At 46.3% G+C, this 23,576-nt stretch overlaps 1 protein-coding gene across 4 annotated transcripts in view; it reads right to left on the reverse strand.

Annotated features, from left to right (window-relative positions):
- LOC103057972 (zinc finger protein 74-like) overlaps window positions 1-23,361 on the reverse strand; it is a 29,308-nt gene extending 5,947 nt beyond the window's left edge. The window contains exons 1-4 of one of the 4 annotated variants that reach the window (XM_088151348.1): window positions 22,076-23,361; window positions 16,161-16,243; window positions 15,431-15,557; window positions 2,663-2,745 (exon numbers count right to left, since the gene is read on the reverse strand). In XM_088151348.1, the coding sequence (XP_088007474.1) occupies window positions 2,663-2,745; window positions 15,431-15,557; window positions 16,161-16,243; window positions 22,076-22,175 (393 nt within the window). In that variant the 5' untranslated portion in view covers window positions 22,176-23,361. Of the gene's footprint in view, window positions 1-2,662; window positions 2,746-7,848; window positions 11,009-15,430; window positions 15,558-16,160; window positions 16,244-21,902 lie in introns of those variants that run through there. The other 3 variants (XM_088151346.1, XM_088151345.1, XM_088151347.1) reach the window with 3 other exon arrangements.
- Between the last annotated feature and the right edge of the window lie 215 nt (window positions 23,362-23,576).

The raw sequence follows: 23,576 nt of genomic DNA on the forward strand, positions 1-23,576 counted from the left end.
TTCTGTTTATAGGTACTGCAACAGTAAATTGAAACTCTAAATTAGGGAACTCCTGAGCTACTGTAATCAACTGTCTTTCATCACAAGATTCTTTTCTAATTCAGAAAAACTTACATTGGATCAATCAGTAATGGTTCAAACTCTTCTAAATCAGAGAATCTCTGTTTGGATGGGACTCCTAAGTACTTATGGGGCTGGACTTCAACCTGAACTCTGGATACAACCATGGCTCCATAATTAGGTGGAGAATATTATTTGGGATCTAGGGAAGAAAAACTTTCATTTTTCCTTTTCAAACTCTGGAACACTACAGGTATTCCTGACCTGCCCCAAGTGCATTTAGAGAGAAAGAATGAAGTTAGGAGACTGACACTTTGTAAAACAATTCTGGAGACTAGTCCCTGAAAGAAAGAAAACCAAAAGATACATCTCTATTCAAGAAGTTACATGGCACCAGCAAAGCTGAGGTTGCCCATCTGTGCCTTAGAACCGGCATGGCATCTTCTTCATCCCAAGAGCGCGAGGAAGCCAAAAGAGTAAATACAACACTGGAAGTGTTGACAGCCCTCATAATTAACAGTCGGTTCAACAGGAGGGATAATGATATGCAAATTAAGCATTTGGCTGCAGAGAGACCAAAGTCAAAGGGCAGAGTCCCTCTAATGTTGCTATGTCTGGTGCTTCTAGTGGCCAATAAATTGAGAGATGCAAAAAGCAAATGATTCCAATGCGGGGTCTTCCAGGAAAGACTAGATTCAGGGCACTGTATGGACAAATGCTCAACATCACTCAAGTAATCAGTTGTAGTTATTCTTCTCCATTCTTTTTCCATTGTTGTTCCTTTGTATCTTCCATTCACTAACATTTCATTTCTCCATGGTAATAAACAGCTTAGGACTGTACAGGTAGTCCTCGCTTGTAGAGTGCCTCGTTCCAGTGACCGTTCAAAGTTATGACAGTGCTGACAAAGTAGATTTACAACCAGTCCTCAAATGTAGGGCCATCGCATCATCCCCGCAGCCATGTGATCACCATTTGCGAGCTTCACAGCCAGCTTCTGACAAGCAAAGTCAATGGGGAAGTTGGCAGTAAGTCACAAGTTGTGGTCACATAATGTTGCTCTTCACGATCTGCAGTGATTTGCTTAACAACCGCAGTGGAACTGACATTATAAGTCTGGCATGGTCACATGATGTTTCACTTGATGATCATGTCACTTAGTGTTGGAGTTGCCAGTCCCAATTGCAGTTGTTAAGTGAGGACTACCGGTAGTCTCCAAAATTTTTGCCACACAATTCATTTGAGTTTCTATTCCTTATGTTTTTTATGGGTTCTCTTGAGTGAATTTTTCTACACACAAAAAATAACTGTGTTGAGTAAATCCCTTTCCACACATCATACATTTATATGATTTCTCACCAGTGTGGATCCTTTTGTGGCAACTGAAGACTGCTGTTTTTGAAGTTCTTTCCACACTCTGAGTATTTATATGGTTTCTCTTCCATGTGGATCCTTTTATGGGAAATAAAGTTTCTGCTATCATGGAAACTCTTTCCACAGTCTATGCACTTATATGATTTCTCCCACGTGGATTCTTATATGGGAATTAAGATCACCACTATTACTATAGCCCTTTCCACATTACATACATTTATATGGTTTTACAATAGGATCATATACAATTTCTGCTATTGCAGAAACTTTCCAATCTATGCATTTATAAGGTTTCTCCCCTGTGTGGATCCTTATATGGGAATTAAGATCACTGCTATTACTCTAGCTCTTTCCACATTTCATACATTTATATGGTTTCTCCCCTGATTGAATCCTCCTATGGGCATTAACTACACTAATTTCTCTAAAGCTTTTCCCACACTCACTGCATTTATATGTTTCTCCATGTGGGAAAGCTGTATTTCAGGAGAAAACATTTTGTAATGAAAAGCTGTCTTGTTCCAACATCGATGCTGAATGGAAAGCACTATGTAATATAACCACAATCTAAACTATATAATGTATAGCTAAGTAACTTGTTGTACACTTCTACAGTGTCCAAGGACACAGATGAAATGTGATCAAACCACCTTCTTATAGTGGAGGCTGAGAAGAATAAAATTAAACATACTTTTGCATGATTGTTTAAAGATTAAAATGAATCTTGTTACATTTTTACAGATCAAAGCATAGTTCAAGGAAGTAAAGATTTTAAGGATACATGTTGACTACATAGTGTAAATATAAGCTGAAAACATTCCTTGTGTGTCCTCTTAAGCAGAACACTTTGACGTATGTCAATAAACTACAATAGCCTCACTCACCCTGTTGTCCTAATTTCTTTCTAGTTTTAACTTCCACATCTGCATGCAATGTATTCAGACAATTTTTAACTTGTGTTGAGACTGCTGAAGCAGTAATATTACATGCTCAGATATTACATGGTTGAGACCATAATTACAGTATAAAGTACATCCATTCAGCATCCAGGGCGGCTTTGTATCGTAAGATGGTTCCTCTTGAAATACTGACCTCCACACATGCAGCCCTAGGTGACTTCCTATCAAAGTACCAGGAAGCTGCTCATGAAAGGGGATCCCCCCGTTTTGGACAGCGCTGGATCTCCCCAAATGACTTTTGCAGTTTGAGGAGGGAAAGATCTTCCTACCTTCACTGGAAGCACAGGAGCTGCTATTCCTCCACTACAGACAATAGATGTTTCAGAAGATACCATCAATGTTGTTCTGGTCACTGGGAGTAAGAAAAAAGCAGAGGAATTGTTTGTTATAAAAGCATCCTTCCTCTATTCTGGAGCCTCAAATTCAGAAAATCCGTTCTTGCACACAGATGTGTATGCTGACAAGGGAACAAGCAGGTATGAGTGCCTTGTGGCCAGAGAACAGCCCATCTGGGTTACTGAGATTGATGGGGTTGTGTGAAAGCTGGGAGGTAACGGAAGCCTAGGGATTGGGATTGGGCTGAGAGGCAGTTCTGTGGAGGCAGGAGGGATGGTGGTTACTCAAGTCCAACTCCACACAGGCCAGGTCTATGTACACGACAGAGACTATGAGCTTGGCAGCTTTGCTCATTCTGGAGGTGGCCGGGGAAGAAGGGGGGAACTGGCTGTATCAGGAAGTGAGAAAGAAGGAGTTTCCCCCGTCTTGAAAGAGGTGGAGGAATGCTTCCCCTTGAAGAGGACCTCCCTACACTTAGCAGACGATTATTGTCCAGTTCCAACCTGTCCCTTCTTAGCAAAGTCATGGAGGAAGTGGCAGTCTCAACTACAAGGCACTTCAGAGGAAGTGGATTATCTGGCGCCATTTTCACTGGGATTCAGGTGAGACCACTAGAGAGAGCCTGCGTTGGTCTCGATGGTGGATGACCGCCACCAGCCTTGGACAGCAGAGTGATCCCATTGCATACTTTTAGATCTCTCAATAGTATGGAATGGGATTGATCATGAGGCCTTCTGGGGTGCCTGCAAACATTCCCAGCTGGGGACAGTGAGAGGGTCATGAAGGGGCAACCCCCAACCCAATCTGAGAGCAGAGACCATACAATCTCCTTGAGCCAAGTTTATTGAACTGCACAGTTAAGAGGCAGCAAGGCAAAAGCTCATATGGTGAACTTGTTTACATAAACGAAAGCAACATCCCTTAGCGACAAACTCCCCCTCTCTAGTAACCCAAATTCCCCCTTTTATTATTAGCCTTGACTTTGTTTATTCAGCGAGCCTGAGGCAGGTTCAAGGGATTGACTTCCCTGTTTTAGCAACTGTTCCTGGAGTTGTCACTTCTGCATTTCGCAAGTTGTGTGAGCTATTTATGAGTTTGTGCTGTTAGGCCTCAGATTGCTACATTTTGGGACGGCTGGAGCCATTTTCTTAGGTGAATGGATTCATTCCTTTGTTACACCCTCATTAGATTACTGTCCAGTGATGTCAGGCCCAGCCCAAGAACAATGATGAAACAGTCCAGTCCAGTCCAGTTCCTTTATTAGCTTACACCTTACAGACAGAATCTTGCAAAACTAAATCTATACTACAGCAACTACTGTAGTGGAAATACCCTGGGAGATTCTAGGGAGTGGCTATCCTGAACATCTTTAGCTTCCCATGCTGCTCCTGCAGACTATGCTGCCTCTTGCCTCCTCCTCCCTCCTGGAATGCACCCCCTCCTTCTCGATAGCTTTGATCTCCCACATCACTCTCCTCCTTGTAGATACCTTCCATCACAAGTAATGTGTGAAAGCTTGTGGTTCTCTGCTGATTCACAGTAGCGGTCAGGATGCAATCTGAGGTGGTGAGTTTGTTATTTATTTATTTAGTTTTATATAGTTGTCACCCCACGCAAGCTGGCAGAGCCAGGTCTTTAATCCTTACTGGAAAGCCGGGAGAGTAGGGGCCTGCCACATCTCTGGGGGAGCATATTCTAAAGGGCAGGGGCAATGGCAGAGAGGGCTCTCCTCCTGGGCCCCGCCAGCCGACATTCTCTTACTGACAGGGTCTGCAACAGGCCCTCTCTGCCTGACTGGGTGGGACAGGTTGATGTGACGGGGTGAGATGGTCTCTCAGGTAACCTGGACCCATGTCATGCAGGGCTTTAAAGGTGATAACCAACACTTCAAATTGGACCCAGAAGCTGACCGGGACCCAATGCAACTCACACAGTAAAGGCGTTATATGTGCTGTTCTTGGGGCACCCAAGATTGTCTGTGCGGCTGCATTTGAAAACAGCTGTAGCTTCATGATTGTAACGAGCTGCCACCTGTTGATCCCAAATCCAGCAACTTTCCTTGCAACCAATATTGATTCAAAAGAAAGTTCATTTATTGAGAATAAGTGTACAGATCCAAAGCAATGCTAAGACTGATCAAAAGCGCGCCAAAAGCTGTTTTTCTTACTTTCCCCCCCCCTACATTGCCCTTAGTTCTTGGTCCTCTGATTCTCTTGCTGGTATGACCTTGAGCATGCCAGAGCTTGTGATAAGGAGCCATCTGCTTTTTAATGGTTTCTCATCCCTACTTCCCCCCCCCCCGCCTTTTACAATGGCAGAACTGCAGCATATAAAAAACCATTTTTTTTCCTTTTTAAACTAGCCATCTAATAATCTGTTATAAAATCTTGCGAGGATTCTGACAATGATACTCCTTATGCAATAAAGCACCAGAGAGCTCGACTCCAGATCCTTTCAAGCAGATCCCATTCGATCCCATGCAGGAGTGCTGAGTTTCCCCTCCCCGTCAGATCCTCGGGGAGACGACAAAGCCTCTGTTGTCCCTCCTCGGGACTCGCCTTTCGGAACCACCTACAGGGAAGACCAGTAACTTTGGACCTGCACCTGCTGGGAGACTTTCCGGAAGGCGACACGAAAACACCGTCATGAAAACACCGAGAAGGAATCCAGGAGGAACTCAGGCAATACGGTCCTGCAGATGGAGGGGCACCCAGGGAGCTTCACCTGACGGCCTCTTCCGAGTGGGATCCTCCGGGAGGACTCCCCTGAAGAGCAGGGCCAGGGAGGGGCTGCCCCCTGCTCCTCCGGGTGGCTCAGCAGCCATGGAGGTCAGAGGCTCCCAGCCCGAGGGAAGAAATCCTGTGGAAAGGGTCCGGAGGGGCCCGCAGAACAACCTCCCCAAGCAGGAGGCGGAGGCTGGACACAGAATCTTGGGAGCACCCCTGAAGCAGCTCGGAGGGATTTCCTTGCTACGGTGCCCACAGGGGAGAGGCAGCTCTGCCCCTCACTTTTGTTGCAGAAAAAGGCTATAGATTTTGAACTGGAGCAGGATCAGGGTTGGATAAGACACCACCAGGAAATCCAAGGTGGAACTGGGAAATCAAAAAGACTTCCCAGAATTCTGAAGGGCCACCTACTTCCATGTCCAAGCCAAGGAAACTATAGGGTGATTTCCATATAATGACCAGAAGATGAGCTTTACATTCCTTTAAATACATGTTTTTATCATGAATCTGAGCCATTTTTCACAAAAAAGGCCTGAGATTTGTGCCTTGGATGTCCTTATTAAAACCCCTTGGCCCCTCCAGGATATGGAGAACAGGGGAATTCCTCTCATAGGTACTGCAACAGTTAAACTTTGGAAGTAGAATGAAGTTTGAACTTGGGGAACTCATAAGCCAGGGTAATCAGCAGTGTTCAAACTCTAATTTCCTTTCTAACTCAGGAAAGCTTCTGTCAGCTCAATGAGGAATGGTTCCAACTCTTCAAAATCAGAGAATCTCTGATCTGGATGGGATTCCTTATGGGGCTGGACTCAATCCAACCCAACCGAACCCAACCCAGACCCTGGACTCCAATTTTAACATTCCTAAGTGGGAATAGCGCTCAAAGACATAACATTCTAGAAAAGTTTACCTATTCTGATACCGGAATGAGAGGGAGCATCAAGTTTATGAAGAGCTGACTGGAGAACAATTGCACGATGCTCATAAAGTACGAACGAAAGAGAAAGAGGCCATAGAGGACAATGGCTGAAGGAAAAATAATCAGAAAGGAAGTTCTAAATATGAATCTACCTTTGAAGATGGAAGAGAAAGAAAAAAGGGAGGTAGTATAATTAGCATCAAGAAAAAACCAGGCAGGAGGAATTCTTGAAAAGCAACAAAGTCAAAAGGAAACTAAAGACCTACAGAGCTGTAAACAGGGAATGGTGAGTGACTTCCAGGCCCCCCAATCTGATTTATGGTTTATCTACAGTTTGATGGGGAAGCCCTGAGGGGCAATCTGGGAGTCGAACGGGGATTCCTAAAGACAGAGATGGTGAATCGAGACATCTAGGGTTCCTTCAGCAACTCTTTTGCCAAACTCAACGTCTACTCCTTCCGCATCATTCCCACATCATTCTCTCTTCTCTGTTTTCATTTGGAAAATAACAAGAGGAATTTTCTTTTTTGTAGCATATTTCACCAATTCTCACTTGCTTTATGCTTTAATCTTCCTGATTACTACTACTTGCTGCCTATTTACTGTTATCACTCCTGCCTTTTCTACACTGTCTGCACAGAAAACACCTCTTCGGCACTTTCTCCTTCTCAGTTGTGTGTGTCCCTTTGAGTCAGTTTTTGACTCCTGGTGACTGCCTGGACTGCACTTTTCTTGGCAAGGTTTTTCAGAAGTGGTTTGCCATTGCCTCCTTCCTAGGGCCCAGAGAGCATGACAGGCCCAAGATCACCCAGCTGGCTTTGTGCCTAAGGCAGGACTGGAAATCAGAGTCTCCCAGTTTCTAGCCTGATGCCTTAACTACTGTACCAAGCTGGCTCTCCTCCTGGTTATATCCTTCTTAAAATGGGCAACCAGAACTTAACAAAGTCCCAGAGATTGTAGATGGATGTAACAATCTTGGCAGTTTTGTTTTCAGGATCCAATCTCCCTCTCAAGTACCAGACATGGAGTTATGCTCCTTTTTTTGGCCCTACGCCAAGATCTTTCTCCAACCCCATCAATACATACCTCCATAAAGGGGCTGCTACAACATGCATCGTGTCCCACTTCCTTAATTAGAGCCACGTTCTAAGCCCTCTTAGACCTTACAGAAAAGCACAGGAGCAGGGATGAGGCACACTCCCCCAGGTCCAGAGTTAGGATTAAGGATTTGGCTGCGTTCAAAGGTGTTCAGATCCATGCCTGCAGCTGCTCATACCCCCCCCCCCCAGCCCTTCCATTTCAAGTAGGGACCTTCTTCTCTGTGAATATGAGGAAACATCCTTTCTCCGATTTACCGATAATCAGCTGAGGGAAAAAAAGCAATCTTCCTCCTTATAACTTATATCCCACCAGTGCATGTCTAAACATTAGTTAGCTAAAGTTAAACATGTTGGAGATTTTACATGGTGCAAAAGTGTATTTAGCGAGAAAGAAGTTAATAAGGAGATTGACATTTATATAAAAGATGTCTGGAGACTCGTCCATGAAAGAAAAAAATCTTTATACAGGAAGTTAACATGGCAACGGCAAAGCTATGTTTACCATAGAGCCAGCATGGTGTTTTCATCAAGAAGAGTAAATACAAGAGAAGTGGAAATGTTGACACCCGTCACAAATAGAGTCTACTGAACAGAAGGCATCTTCTTAAATTAAGCATCTGGATGCAAAGGTAGGTCAGAGTGCAGAGTCCTGGCACTCTCTCTAGTGCCTTGTGGTCAAGAGGATGATTACAATGTTGAGTCTTCCAAGAAAGGCCACATTCAGCGCGCAGTATGGACAAATGCTCAGCATCCGAGCTTGTTCCAAGTAGCCAGTGGTAGCGAACTCTTGCAAGACCTTTCCTGTCCTCTCCTTGATCTGCTCCAAGGACATCACATTCTCTCCCCTTGTCCTCACCAGCCAGTTGTTTGTTGCAATCTTCCATCCACCACCAGCAGATTATACTCAACAGCTCAGCACTGTAGTCTTTTCAATTCCCTTTACACACTCAGTGCATTCATCCAGATCACCCTTTGTACATCTTTCTATGTGATAAATCCCACTGCTTCTAGGCACTTTTTATACTCCAGGCTTTATATGGTTTTATCCTTCCATGGGTATAAAGTGAATGATTGTGTGCAAATCCCTTCTGCGCTCAAGACATTTACATGGTTCTCCCCAGTATGTGTTCTCCCACAGGAATTATGGTCACCTCTGGTTCTGAAGCTCTTCCACCGCATCTTGCACATATATGGTTTCCCTCCTGCATGGATCCTTCAGTGAGAAGGCTATTTATCACCTAGAAGCTCCATTAAGATTCCCTTCATTTACAAGGTTCTACCCTTCATGTCTTTTTATGGAAAGGTTGCCACTGCTTCAGAAACACTTTCCACACTCAATGTATTTATATGGTTTCTTCCAAGCAAATCATTTTATGTGAATAAGCAAAGAAGAGTCACCAAAGCACTCTGCAACCTTGAGACATTTATACAGTTTCTCCTGTGAGCAAATCCCTTTACAGGAAAAATAAGGGAAATATTTTGAATAAAGCTCTTTCCATTTATTGGTTTCCTCTGTGATTGAATCTTTCTATGGATATTATATGAATGATTGTGACTAAATACCTTTCCACATTCATTTATGTCGTTTCTCACCAGTGTGGATCCTCATATGGGAATTAAGAGGACCGCTATGGCTATAGCACTTTCCACACTCCATACATTTATATGGTTTCTCTCCTGAGTGAATCCTTCTATGGGAAGAAAGTGAACTATTTTGACTAAAGCACTTTCCACACTCACTGCATTGATATGGTTTCTCACCAGTGTGGGTCCGCTTATGGCAAGTAAGGTCACTGCAAGTCCTACAGCTCTTTCCACACACCACACATTTATATGGTTTCTCCCCCGTGTGGATCCTTTTATGGGAAGTAAGCTCACGAGTGTCACTAAAGCTCTTTCCACACTCAGTGCATTTATATGGTTTCTCTCCGGTGTGGATTCTGTTATGTACAGTATAATGATTTTTTTGACTGAAGCTCCTCCCACATTCCTTGCACTCATATGGTTTCTCCCCTGTGTGGATCCTTTTATGGCAAGTAAGGGAACCTGACCCGGTAAAGCGTTTTCCACACTCAGTACATTTATATGGCTTTTCCCCTGTGTGGATCTTTTTATGGAGATTAAGGTGACTGCTTTGACTGAAGCTCTTTCCACACTCCATGCATTTATATGGTTTCTCACCGGTGTGAATCCTTTGATGGGAAGTAAGGTGACTGTTCTTGTGGAAGCTCTTTCCACACTCAGTGCATTTATACGGTTTCTCTCCAGCATGGATTCTTTTATGGAAAAAAAGGGAACCAGAGTTGCTGAAGCACTTTCCACACTCAATGCATTCATATGGTTTCTCCCCTGTGTGAATTCTGTTATGAGAAATAAGGTTACGTGCATTACTGAAGCTCTTTCCACATTCTGGGCATTTATATGGTTTTTCTCCTGTGTGGGTCCTCTCATGTGAATTAAGATGAACTTTTTGACTGAAGCTTTTTCCACACTGCAGGCATTTATACGGCTTCTCCCCTTTATGCATCCTATTATGGAAAGTAAGGGAACTGCTCCTACTAAAGTTCTTTCCGCATTCCTTACATTCATATGGTTTCTCCCCTGTGTGAATCCTCTTATGGCAAGCAAAGGAACCAGGGGTTCTGAAGCATTTTCCACACTCTGTGCATTTATATGGTTTCTCTCCCGTGTGGATCCTCTTATGTAAATTGAAATTACCTTTTTGACTGAAGCTCTTTCTGCATACTGTACATTGATATGGCTTTTCCCCCGTATGGATCCTATTATGGTAAGTTAGCTCACTTGCATGGTTGAAGCTCTTTCCACACTCCAGGCATTTACATGATTTATTCCCAGTGTGGCTTTTTTTCTCGGAATTCAGTACATTGCTCTGAGCAAGCGTCTTTCTACCCTCCTTGCATTGATATAACTTCTCCTCTCTGTGAATGCTTTGATGGGAAATAAGGGAGCCACTGCTTCTGAAGCTCTTTCCACACTTGATGCATTGATATTGCTTCTTCCCTTTGTGGACCCTCTTATGTGAACTGAGGTGACTTTTCTGACTGAAGTTCTTTCCACATTCCAGGCATTTATATGGCTCCTCTGCTTTGTGAATCTTTTTATGCGACTTAAGGGATCGGCTTGTACTGAAGCTTTCTGCACACTCCGTGCATTTATATCTTTTTCCTTCTTGTATTCTCTGATGTAAAGTAAGAGGAAAGGTCCTTCTGGAGCATTTCTCACTTTCATTTTGTTTCTCTACAGCGTGGCTTCTGCAACAGTCACACAATCCCGATTGATCTCTGAGTATTTTTCTGCACCCTGGACACACTCCTTTTTCTTGGTGATCGTCTTTGGCCAAGAAGACGTTGATATCTACACACGGGAGAGTAGAGCATTTCCCCAGCTCCCCCTTCAACTGGATTTCCTCAAGATTTTGCTTTCCAAACATCCTTTCCACAACTTCCTTTCCCACTGTTGGCAAAGGTGCTGCTGCCTCTTGGCCAGAATCCTCCATCTCCAGTCCATCACCTGCTTGCAACAAAAAGAAAGAAGGAAAATTGACACAAGCTGAGGTGCAAAAGGGATCAAGCACCATTGTTGCATCTCTTATTTGAACAGTACCAAAACTTCCCCCAAGCTCCCATGTCATGTTCAAAATATGGTGCTAAGCTTGGTATCGAATTGATATAAGATGTGACATGGGGGTTCCTCTTCTTCTCCGTGGTGCAACATGAAAATCTGAAACCTTTGGAGATCATTTAAGTCTCAGGCTTAATAAGCTCTACTGCTCCAGATTCAGTTCCAAGGAAGCAGGAGGGACTCTTGAAAGCTGCCTCTCTTCAATAATGGACTTGAGGAGGGAGAACAGGTTCATTTAATTTAGATCTGAGAAGGTGGAAGCACTGATGGACTTGGACCTGGGAACTGAGCTTCAGCCTCCTTTTCATGAGGAAGCTCTCCTTGAAAAAACTGGCTCTAGTCTGGGTGTGTGCATTCATCCTCAGTTGTCCCTGCATTTGCAGGCAGAACTTACAAAAGGGAAGCCTTGGAGAAAATGGGAGGGAGAGCCACCTGAATGGGAGGTCCCATCCCCGGAGAATCCGGCCAATCAGACACCCCAGTTCTCTGGCGGTCACTTCCTTGTGATAAACCCCCTGGACTACTGGGGCTTCTAAGTGCCATCATTATAGACTGAAAAACAGCAAAATGAAAGTACCTCCTAAGGCTATCTACCAAGTGGGACAGGCCGGATCAGAAACTAACTAGGATGAGAAACTGCATAGGAGGAGCTCTCTCCTCTTTCTGGAGATAGTGTGAAGGTTTTAGCCCATCTTAACAGACCAACCCCTTCATGGATCACTGCCTTGTCATGGCGAAGGGGCTTGCGTAACTCAGTGAAGCCATGAGCTATACCGTGCAGGGCCACCCAAGACGGACAGGTCATGACAGAGAGTTCTGACAAAATGTGGTCCACTGGAGAAGGAAATGGCAACCCACTCCAGTATCCTTGCCAACAAAACCCCATGGACAATGTTAAAAGGCTAAAAGATATGACGCCGGAAGATGAGCCCCTCAGGTCGGAAGGTGTCCAATATGCTACTGGGGAAGAGCGGAGGGCAATTCCAAGTAGCTCCAGAAAGAGTGAAGCGGCTGGGCCAAAGCTGAAAGGACGTTCAGCTGTGGATGTATCTGGAAGCGAAAAGAAGGTCCGATGCTGTAAAGAACAATATTGTATAGGTACCTGGAATGTAAGATCTATGAACCAAGGCAAGCTGGATGTGGTCAAACATGAGATGACAAGATTGAACATCGAAATCTTGGGAATCAGCGAACTGAAATGGACGGGAATGGGTGAATTTAATTCGGGTGACCATTATATCTACTACTGTGGGCAAGAAACCCTTAGAAGAAATGGAGTTGCACTCATAGTCAATAAGAGAGTGGGAAAGGCAGTAATGGGGTACAACCTCAAAAACGACAGAATGATCTCAGTGCGTATCCAAGGCAAACCATTCAATATCACAGTCATCCAAGTCTATGCCCCAACCACTGATGCTGAAGAAGCTGAAGTTGACCGGTTCTATGAAGACCTACAACACTTTCTAGAACTAGCACCAAAAAAAGATGTCCTTTTCATCATAGGGGATTGGAATGCTAAAGTAGGAAGTCAAGGAGTAACAGGCAAGTTTGGCCTTGGAGTACAAAATGAAGCAGGGCAAAGGCTAATAGAGTTCTGTCAAGAGAACAAGCTAGTTATAGCAAACACTCTTTTCCAACAACACAAGAGACGACTCTACACATGGACATCACCAGATGGTCAATACCGAAACCAGATTGATTACATACTTTGCAGCCAAAGATGGAGAAGCTCTATACAGACAGCAAAAACAAGACCAGGAGCTGACTGTGGCTCAGATCATGAGCTTCTTACTGCAAAATTTAGGCTTAAATTGAAGAATGTAGGGAAAACCACTAGACCACTCAGGTATGACTTAGATCATATTCCTTGTGAGTACACAGTGAAGGTGATGAATAGATTTAGAGGGTTAGATTTGGTAGACAGAGTGCCTGAAGAACTATGGACGGAGGTTCGTAACACTGTATAGGAGGCAGCAACTAAAACCATCCCAAAGGAAAAGAAATGCAAGAAAGCAAAATGGCTGTCTGATGAGGCTTTACAAATAGCTGTGGAAAGAAGGAATGCGAAAAGCAAGGGTGAAAGGGAAAGATATAAGCAACTGAATGCAGATTTCCAGAGAATAGCAAGGAGAGATAAGAAGGGCTTCTTAAATGAACAATGCAAAGAAATCGAGGAAAACAATAGAATGGGGAAGACTAGAGATCTCTACAAAAAAATTGGAGATACGAAAGGAACATTTAGTGCAAAGATGGGCATGATAAAGGACAAAAAAGGCAGGGACCTAACAGAAGCAGAAGAGATTAAGAAGAGGTGGCAAGAATACACAGAAGAACTATACAAGAAAGATCTTAATGTCCCTGATGTCCACGCTGGTGTGATCTCTGACCTTGAGCCAGACATCCTAGAGAGTGAAGTCAAGTGGGCCTTAGGAAGCATTGCTAACAACAAAGCTAGTGGAGATGACAGTATTCCAGCTGAGTTATTTAAAATACTAAAAGATGATGGTGTTAAAGTGCTGCACTCAATATGCCAGCAAGTTTGGAAAACGCAACAGTGGCCACGGGATTGGAAAAGGTCAGTTTATGTTCCAATTCCAAAGAAGGGCAATCCCAAAGAATGCTCAAACAATCGCACAATTGCACTCATTTCACATGCTAGCAAGGTTATGCTCAAAATCCTACAAGCTAGGCTTCAGCGATACATGAACCGAGAACTACCAGATGTACAAGCTGGGTTTCGAAGAAGCAGAGGAACTAGAGATCAAATCGCCAACATTCGCTGGATCATGGAGAAAGCACGAGAGTTCCAGAAAAATATCTACTTCTGCTTCATTGACTATGCAAAAGCCTTTGATTGTGTAGATCACAACAAACTGTGGCAAATTCTTAAAGAGATGGGAGTACCAGACCACCTTACCTGTCTCATGAGAAATCTGTATGCGGGCCAAGAAGCAACAGTTAGAACCGGTCATGGAACAACCGATTGGTTCAAAATAGGGAAAGGTGTACGACAAGGCTGTATACCCAGGTATACAGCCTTGTCGTACACCTTTCCCTATTTTGAACCAATCGGTTGTTCCATGACCGGTTCTAACTGTTGCTTCTTGGCCCGCATACAGATTTCTCATGAGACAGGTAAGGTGGTCTGGTACTCCCATCTCTTTAAGAATTTGCCACAGTTTGTTGTGATCTACACAATCAAAGGCTTTTGCATAGTCAATGAAGCAGAAGTAGATATTTTTCTGGAACTCTCGTGCTTTCTCCATGATCCAGCGAATGTTGGCGATTTGATCTCTAGTTCCTCTGCTTCTTCGAAACCCAGCTTGGGAGGTATACAGGCTGGAAGAATCACAAGCCGGAATTAAGATTGCAGGGAGAATCATCAACAACCTCAGATATGCAGACGATACCCCCCTAATGGCAGAAAGTGAAGAAGAACTAAAGAGCCTCTTGATGAGGGTGAAAGAGGAGAGTGCGAAAGCTGGCTTGAAACTCAACATTAAAAAAACTAAGATCATGGCATTTGGACCCATCAATTCCTGGCAAATAGAAGGAGTAGAAATGGAAGCAGTAACAGACTTCATTTATTTGGGCTCCAAGATCACCGCAGACGGAGACTGCAGCCATGAAATTAAAAGACGCTTGCTCCTTGGGAGGAAAGCTATGGCAAGCCTAGATAGCATATTAAAAAGCAGAGACGTCACCTTGCCGACAAAGATCCGCATAGTCAAAGCTATGGTTTTTCCAGTAGTAATGTATGGCTGTGAGAGCTGGACCATAAAGAAGGCTGAGCGCCGAAGAATTGATGCCTTTGAACTGTGGTGCTGGAGAAGACTCTTGAGAGTCCCCTGGACTGCTAGGAGGTCAAACCAGTCAATCTTAAAGGAAATCAACCCTGATTGCTCATTGGAAGGATCGATAATGAAGCTCAAGCTCAGATACTTTGGTCACCTAATGCGAAGAGAGATCTCTTTGGAGAAGACCCTGATGCTGGGAAAGATTGAAGGCAAAAGGAGAAGAGGACGGCAGAGGATGAGATGGTTAGATAGCATCACTGAAGCAATGAGCATGAAACTGAGCAAACTCAGGGAGGCAGTGAAGGACAGGAAGGCCTGGCGCAATATGGTTCATGGGGTCACGAAGAGTCGGACACGACTTAACGACTAATCAACAACAGACCAAGCAGGAGTAGAAATGCAGATAAGGACACTCTCCTCCACTGTACAAAACGAACACATTAGTATTTTGTCTGAGAAATAGATCAACGGCTTGTTTCCACCACTGTTTCAGTCCAGAGGAAAGAGGATCCCTTACCTAAGGAGGCCATATTCCTTGCATTTTCCACCATGACTTCTCGATACAAGGCTTTTTGCTCAAAATCCAGCAGAGCCCACTCTTCCACAGAGAAAATCACAGCTATGTCCTCAAGCGATGCCGAATCCTGAAACAGAAAGAGAAAAAAAACACTCCCTCAGCATTCCTATTAAACAACAGTTAAAAAAAACTGTATGCAAATTCTCTTCTTAATGAATAAACCCCATCAGCAGAGTTTCAAAGTAGAGCAAATAAGTCTCTTCTCTGGAGAAACTTTCTAAAAACTTAAAGTGCAAAGCCTCTGGCTAAAAATACATCTGGGTTAATGCTTTATTGGTTTGGCTTATTCTGCAGGACCAAAAAAACCATATTCCTTTTCTTTCTACTGATGGGACAGATCTTGGATGCACTGTTGATTGAAAGTTTCAGCCCTTCCTGGAAGGTAGCTTCCTCAAAAAGGACTGGGAGAATCCTGTGACATTTTAACCAATGCCCTATATTGTCACTCGACACAGAGCTTACAGAACAGCTGCATGAAGTTGCTGGGAAAGGTTCTCCAGGAAGTCCTCTGAGATGCCATGTATTTGAGGATGACATGCAGCCCTATCTGCCTTCCTATGCCATTATCAGGAAGCTGCTCAGGAAAAGGCTTTCAGACTGTTTGCATAATATTGGGTGCTTCTTGAATAAGACCGTACTAGCACTTTTGGGAAGGGGAGAATCCTCCTACCTGAGTTGGAAACTCAATCGCTGTTATTCCTCCACTGCGAACAGCAGACGTTCCAGAAGATAATGTCAATGCCGTTATAGTGTCTAGGAATGAGAAAACAGCAGTGGAACGATTTGTTATAAAAACATCCTTACTATATTCTTGAACCTACAAAACAGAAAGTCCATTCTGGCATATAAATGTGTATATGGACTAAGGTATGAAAATGTCAGAGTGGCTTGTGGCCAGAACAATACCCCACACAGGTTACTGATGCTGGTGAGGTTGTGTTAGCCCTTCGGGGTAGACTGGATTAGGAAACTAAAGTCATGCATGCTAATACTACCTTTATTGCATAATCTTGCAAGTCTGGACGTGCTTCCCTCCTCCCTCCCTTTATCTTCCTGAAAACTAAGGTCTTGTCTGAGACGCTTACTCAGGTTACAGTTCTAGCCTGGACTCAGATGTGTTTTATCTGACTGTTGTCTTGGCTGTGGCTCTTCTTTCTGTTCCTCAAGGTTATTCCTTGTTTCACAAAGGACCCTTCCTAGTTTTCCAGAGAGTAAAAGGAAAGGAGGGGAGAAATACTTTCAGCCTTGCAAGGTTCTGTTAATTTAACCTTACAATACAGTTAGTACTCTTGGTTGTGTTTCTTGTCTGGACTACCTTCAAGGGCTAGCAAGTCTGACTTTTGTGAGGTCAACAGAGACGAAAGAAGCAGAGCCTTGTAATTATATCTTAGGTTCATCCTGCAGATTCCAGGGGAGTGGACAGGGTGTTAGACAATATGACCTTTGCTATCCTTCTCCTTTGGGAGATGGTGATGGGATGATTGGCTACATCAAGAGCAGGGAAAGGCGGCAATGGTACCTCACTTGAAAGGAGAGGTGGTGCATCTCCAGCAATGTCAGACAACTGTTGTCTAGTTGCAAACCCTCCCTTGTTAGGGAAGGTCAGAAAGAGCAGCAGTGCCTCAACTGCAAAGCGCCATGGACGATGCAAATTATCTGGATCCATTTTAAAGAGTATTCAGATGAAACCATTTGACAGAAGCTGCGTTGGTCTTGATGGTGGATGATCACTACCAAATTTGGACAGCAGAGTGATTCCATGATGCACTTTTACATCACTTAATAGTATGGAATGGCATTGATTCTGGAAGCCTTATGTTGCTCATAAAAGTTCCCAATTGGGGACAATGAGAGAGTCATTCTACCCAGTAAGGGTGGGGAAGAGAGATCTCCCCTTTGATTGATCTAGTATGGGATGCCACACGGTTCTTCTGTTTATCTTGCTATTTAACATTTATATGAATGCTCCTGCAGTTGGGAGTGCTGCTACTGTACCAGCCTCCCTGCTGTGTGGCAACCTCCCTGCCTGAGCTGCTCGAGGCCATCTCAGGGCTGGCAGTGGAGTTCCCAAGATTTATGGTTCTGGGGGATTTCAACCTGCCATCCCTGGGACAGACCTCGGAGGTGGCTCGGGAGTTCATGGCCACCATGGCGGCCATAGGCCTGTTCCCAATGATGTGGGAGCCGACCCGAGACAGTGGGCACATGCCAGATTTGGTTTTCTTGTCGGAGCAATGGCTGACTGATCTGAAGGGAGATTTACAGCTTTCCCCACTGTCACGGTCAGATCACGTCCTGGTGACCCTGAGTTTCTCCTATGCCACTCCCCTCCGCAGGGAGGCAGAACCCATGTGATTGGTCCGTCCCCGGCATCCGATGGACCCGGTAGGGTTTCAGAGGGAGCTGGGGGGTATTCCTGAGGATTTGCTGCACGGTCCAGCAGAGGCCTTGGCTGCCGCCTGGAATAGGGACGTGTCCGGGGCCTTGGACAGGATCGCGCCTATGCGACCTCTCTTGCCACATCAGCCCCGATACTCCCCATGGTTTAGGGAGGAGTTGAGGGTGCTGAAGAGGGTCAAGAGATGTCTAGAGCGTTGCTGGAGGAAGACAAAGTCCAAATCTGACCGAACACGTTAGAGCCGCTATTAAGGCCTACCTTGTGGCGATAAGAGTGGCAAAGTGTCAATACTTCTCCACTCTTATCATGTCCGCTGAATGCTGCCTGGTGGCCCTGCTTGGGACCACTAGATTCCCTCCTTGGAAAAGGGGATTCAGTGATTCATTTGCAGGGCCCTGTGGAAGAATTTTCAGAGGATTTCCAGGACAAAATCACTCAGATTCGTTCTAAGTTAGACTCAGAGCGTGGGGCAGGATCTGAGGAGATGGCAGGGGATTGTCTTTACCTAGTTATCTGGGAACAGTTTGATCCAGTTGATCCTGAGGAAGTGGACAGGATCCTTTGGATTGTGAAGGCCACCACATGTCAATTGGACCCATGCCCCTCCTGGCTGGAGAAAGCAGCTCGGAAGGTGACATGTGGTTGGATCCAGGCGATGGTTAATACATCCTTGCGGGAGTGAGTATTCCCAGCTGCCTTTAAGGTACACCCCCTCCTCAAGAAACCCTCCCTGGATCCTACTGTACTAGACAATTTTCATCCGGTCTCCCACCTCCTCTTTTTGGGGAAGGTGGTTGAGAAAGTGGCAGCTTCACAGCTCCAATGGATCCTGGAGGAAACGGATTATCTGGAACCTTTTCAGTCAGGTTTCAGGCCTGGATATGGAACGGAAATGGCATTGGTCGTGCTTATGATCTCTGGCCGGAGCAGGATGGTGGAAGTGTGACCATCCTTGCTCTCCTTGATCTCTCAGTGGCTTTTGATACTGTCGACCATGGTATCTTTTTGGGACGGCTCAGGGAATTGGGGGTGGGCGGCATGTTTCTGTGCTGGTTCACCTCTTTTCTCCAGGGCCGAACCCCATTGGTGGTGATAGGGAGCAAGAAGTCCCAGCCTCAGGCCCTCCTTTGTGGGGTGACGCAGGGTTCGGTTCTCTCTCCGCTCCTTTTCAACATCTACATGAAACTGCTGGGTGAGATCATCCGCCATCATGGGATGAAGTATCATCAATATGCTGATGATACTCAATTATACATCTCCATCCCAGGTGAGGTAAGTGATGCTGTGACTGCCCTTTCGCGGTGCCTGGAGACTGTGGGTCTGGATGGGGATCAACAGGCTTTATCTGAACCCTGGTAAGGAGTGGCTGTGGGTTAATGACTCCTCGGTATCTGGGACTTTGTCATCTTTGGTGGTGGATGGGGTAGCACTGCCCCAAATAGACCCAGTGCATAACCTGGGGGTTCTCCTGGACTCACAGTTCCTGCTCAAAGAGCAGGTGGCAGCCGTGGCCAGGAGGGCCTCTGCACAACTTCGGGTTGTGCACCAGTTACGCACTTTCCTGGATCAGGATGCCCTTTGAACGGTCACGCATGCCCTTATTATCTCCCATATAGACTATTGCAATGCGCTCTACATAGGGCTACCCTTGAAGAGTATCTGGAAGCTACAGCTGGTCCAGAATGCAGCCGTGCAGGCTGTTTTTGGAGCCCCAAGAAGGGCCCATGTAACGCTGTTGCTCCACGAGCTACACTGGGTACCAGTCTGCTTCTGGGTCCAATTCAAGGTGTTGGTTATCACCTTTAAAGCCCTACATGGCATGGGACCAGGTTACCTAAGGGACCGCCTCTTCCCCATGACTTCAACCCATCCCACCCGATTACACAGAGAGGGCATGCTTTGGATCCCCTCGGTAAAAGATTAGCGGGGTCCAGAAGACAGGCCTTCTTGGTTGTGGCCCCCGCCCTTTGGAACATCCTGCCCCCAGAGTTGAGATTGGCCCCCTCACTCCTGGCCTTCCGGAGGGACTTGGACCTGGCTCTGCCACTTAGCTTTGGGGGAGAAAGGGAGACATCGGGTGTGGGGATGGCTAGTCCCTTAGAAGCCTTTCATCCTGGGAAACCATCTCCCTCTTGGACTTTTTCTTGGTAATGTCTTGTACAGTTTTTTGTACAGTTTTTATGTTTTTTCCAATTTTATATGTATTTATTATTTTAATGGACTGCGTGAGCCGCCCAGAGTCCTCCATTAGGGGGAGATGGGCGGAGATAAATTTAAGAAATAAATAAATAAATAAATAAATAAATAAATATGAAGCTGAAAGGATAAGTCATGTGTCCTTTTGGGCTGAGATATCAGCAGGATGCTGATGATCCCCAGATACACATTTCCATCCCAGGCTTCCTTACGTTTGGGTACCATAAAGATCCAGATAGGAAGAAACAAACTGAACTCAACTACCAGTAAGACTGAGCTGTTTGCCCAGAATCCATGTGGCTCTTTGCCAGTTCCAGTGGTGTCTCTGGATTATGGAGTGACACATTATGGCATATGGGTTTTAGTGGCCTGGCATGGCTGCTGTTCTGCTGGCATAAGCCAACACTGGACTGAGTAAAAAGAGAAAAAGCAGCTCCCTTTTGGCCTTGAAGGGCAGTTACACTATCATGAGGCCTGATGAGCTGAGCTGGCTGCTAGCTAGGGCTGGTGTGCAGAGATTTTGAGTCAGCAATCCCATTGGTGCAGGAACATATGTAGGTGATGGGGACTAGAGCCCTGGGGGGACACCCACCTCCTCAGTTGCTGTGGGACATGCTGCTGGTCTAACCAAAAGTTGGGGAGAAAGAGAGAGGAGTGGAGAGTAAAAAACTGTAGTCAGAGTGAATGGAGTAGCTGGAGTGAAAGGCTGGAGAGAAGTTGAAGTGAAGTGCCGCCTGGAGTCACTTAGTGTATAGTGAAATGGGCAACATATAAACATTTGAAAAATAAATAAATAAGTGTGCAGAGCAGTTGTTGGTTACTTTTCAGGGAGAGGAGAAGAATGGGACAGGGGGGTTTCCCTGGAAGGGAAGACCCAGACAGACGAGAGCTCACGCCAGGCCTAAGAACAGGAAGGAGGGACCCAGCTGGCTGCAGACAGCAGTTTCACCCACGACACTGGAGGGAACAGAGGGAGATGGCTACCAGCAGAAAAGACGTGGTTTGGGGGGAAAAACTGGGCAGAAGACCCTGAGAGCAGTTCTTTGCCAACTGGAGATGGTGAAGGTGTTCAGCTGAGCTGGAGAAACTCTAGCCATGCTGAGCACACTACAATAATCCCATCCTTTTATTTTCTTTTCACACTCTCTCTCGTCAAGCCCAAGGACAGGGGAGAGAGACAGAGAGAAGCGGGGAGGAAGCAAGAGAGATAGACTGGGAAAGTTGCTGGGAGCGAGACTTGGGAGGAAACTTGAGCCCAGGACTGTGATGTTCAGCCCTGTTGTAAATACTTGCTGTAAACAACTGTATATAGTAAAAAGCCTAAAAGCCTCCACTGTCATGTGCTTCTGTATCCATCGCCACCTTTGCAAATAAATGCACCTCCAGTTCAGAAACGACACACACCCCTTCAAACAGCAGGTGCAAGAGCTGTGGCTTCTCCTAAGTCATGATTTTTGTTTGATAAGGAGGCAATGTCTATAGCTAAGGGATCTTTGCCCAGCCTTAGCTATAACTAGCCTCTAGTTGGGGCTCTTCTCAAGAATGCAAATCTGCACACAGTGATTCATACTCTTGTTACATCCTTGTTAGATTACTTTACAGTAATGTGTGGAACCTTATGGTTCTCCACTGATTCCCAGTAGGGGTCAGGATGTAATCTGAGGTGGTGAGTTTGTGCAGTAAAGCACTATATAGCTTTACTCCCAGATCCCTTCAAGCAGATCCCACCCCATATCCCATGCAGGAGTGCGGTGTACCCCCCTCCCGTCAGGTAATCAGGAAAGATGATAAAAACTGTCTTTTCTCTGTGGGACTTACCCTTTGGAACAGCCTAAAGGAAAGGCTGATTACTTTTGAATCACACCCTGCCAGGAGACTTTCTGGAATGGTGGTATGAAAACACAGTCAATAAAAAACTTAAAAAGGAATTCATGAAAGGAACTTGGGCAAAGTAAATCCTGAGGATTAAACAGCTTCAGAAGGAACCTTACCGGAGGATCTTTTCTGAGGCGGATCCTCCTGAGGGATTCCCCCAGAGAACAGCTCCAGGGAGGGATCACCCTCCTTTCCTCCAGGAGGTTCAGCAGCCATTTAACTCAAAGGCGCCTGGACCTGAAACAGCACCAGGAGAAAACTCCAAGGGAAAAGATCAGGAAGCACCAGCAGAATAAGCTCCACAAGGAGGAAGTGGCGACCGGCAAGGAATCTTACGAGTGCCCCACGAAGAAGCATTTAAGACTCAAATTTCCAATACTTTCTCACAAGTCACAGCCGGGCCTTTCCTTCTGCCTTTTGGGAGTTCACTTATTCTCTCTGCCGAGATGCAGAAAGAAATCCAAAGATTTCTCTCCATCAAAAGCAACCTTCCTTGGAGATGCAGGAGGACAGAAGAGCTCCCCCGCTTCACATGGCTACCATCCTACTGGCTCCACCAGCCTTTCCAAGGGCCCTCAAGACCCTGAAGCCCCTTTCCTTCGTTTCGTGTCCATTCTGATTTCTCATCTCTGCCACCTTTGCTCTTCTCGTTCTGTGTGTTTCCTCGTTTTTAAACGTTTCCAATGGTTTGTAAACAGCCCAGAGTCGCTGTGAGTCCCGCGGTATATAAACGGAGTAAATTATCACTGCTCTTATTAACGCCTCGGCTTCTCAAGGGAAGAGGAAACACGTGGGAAAGTCATGCACGCGCACACAGAAACCCTTGCATTCCGAACGTTTTCCAAAGATGCTTCTTCGGAAGCATAAACCCGGGAGGCAAGGAGCTGGGCCCTCCGGGGCTCGGCTTCCCCCGGAGCGGCCCCTGAGGACCAGCCTTTCGGCTCCGGCCGGGAGAGAAGCGCCTGCTGGCCCACGAAGCCCCGGCGCTGATCGGGACGGAGAGGCCGGACCCCGCGCGCCCTCGCCCGCCGGAGAAGCTGTCCGGGCCGAGCCAAGAGCCTCTGCGAACGGGGGCCCGGGAGCCCAGCAAGGCGGCAGCCGCGGGAAAGGAAGGGCCAGGCGGAGCCGAGCCTTGCCCGCCGCCCTGCGCCTCCCCGCTTCCCTCCTGGGACAGGCGCCGCTGGAAGGCTGCGGGCAGCGGCCTCAGCCCGGCCAGGAGAACCCGAGGAAGGAAGGGAGGGGGATCGCTTTGCCGCGGCGCCCGCAGGGGAGAGGCGGCTCTACCCCGAGGCTGGCCCTCGACGGACTGGGCCGCCCGAGAGAGGCGCGCGGGGGGTGGGGGGATGCCTTCCGCGGAGCGCCGCTCTCCCCGCCAGCCGTAGCCGCAGCCGCGCTCGTGCAGCTCCCGCCCTCCCCGGAAGGGCCTCCGCGAGGCCTCGGAGACTCCGAGGAGAGCGAGCCTCTCCCTAGAGGGGCCCCTCGGCCACTTCCGTACCCCGCCCAGGTCCTCCCAGAGCCTGGGGGTTCCTCGCTGCTGACCGGCGAGAGCAGGAGGCGGTTGGCGGGAGGCGGATCCTGCTTCTCTTGCTGGGAAGGAAAGCGGAGCGCACGCCCAAG

Source organism: Python bivittatus, unplaced genomic scaffold, assembly GCF_059951505.1.
Source record: "Python bivittatus isolate LINGU-HERP-01145 unplaced genomic scaffold, Pbiv_v1 ctg000650_np1212, whole genome shotgun sequence".
NCBI lineage: Eukaryota > Metazoa > Chordata > Lepidosauria > Squamata > Pythonidae > Python > Python bivittatus.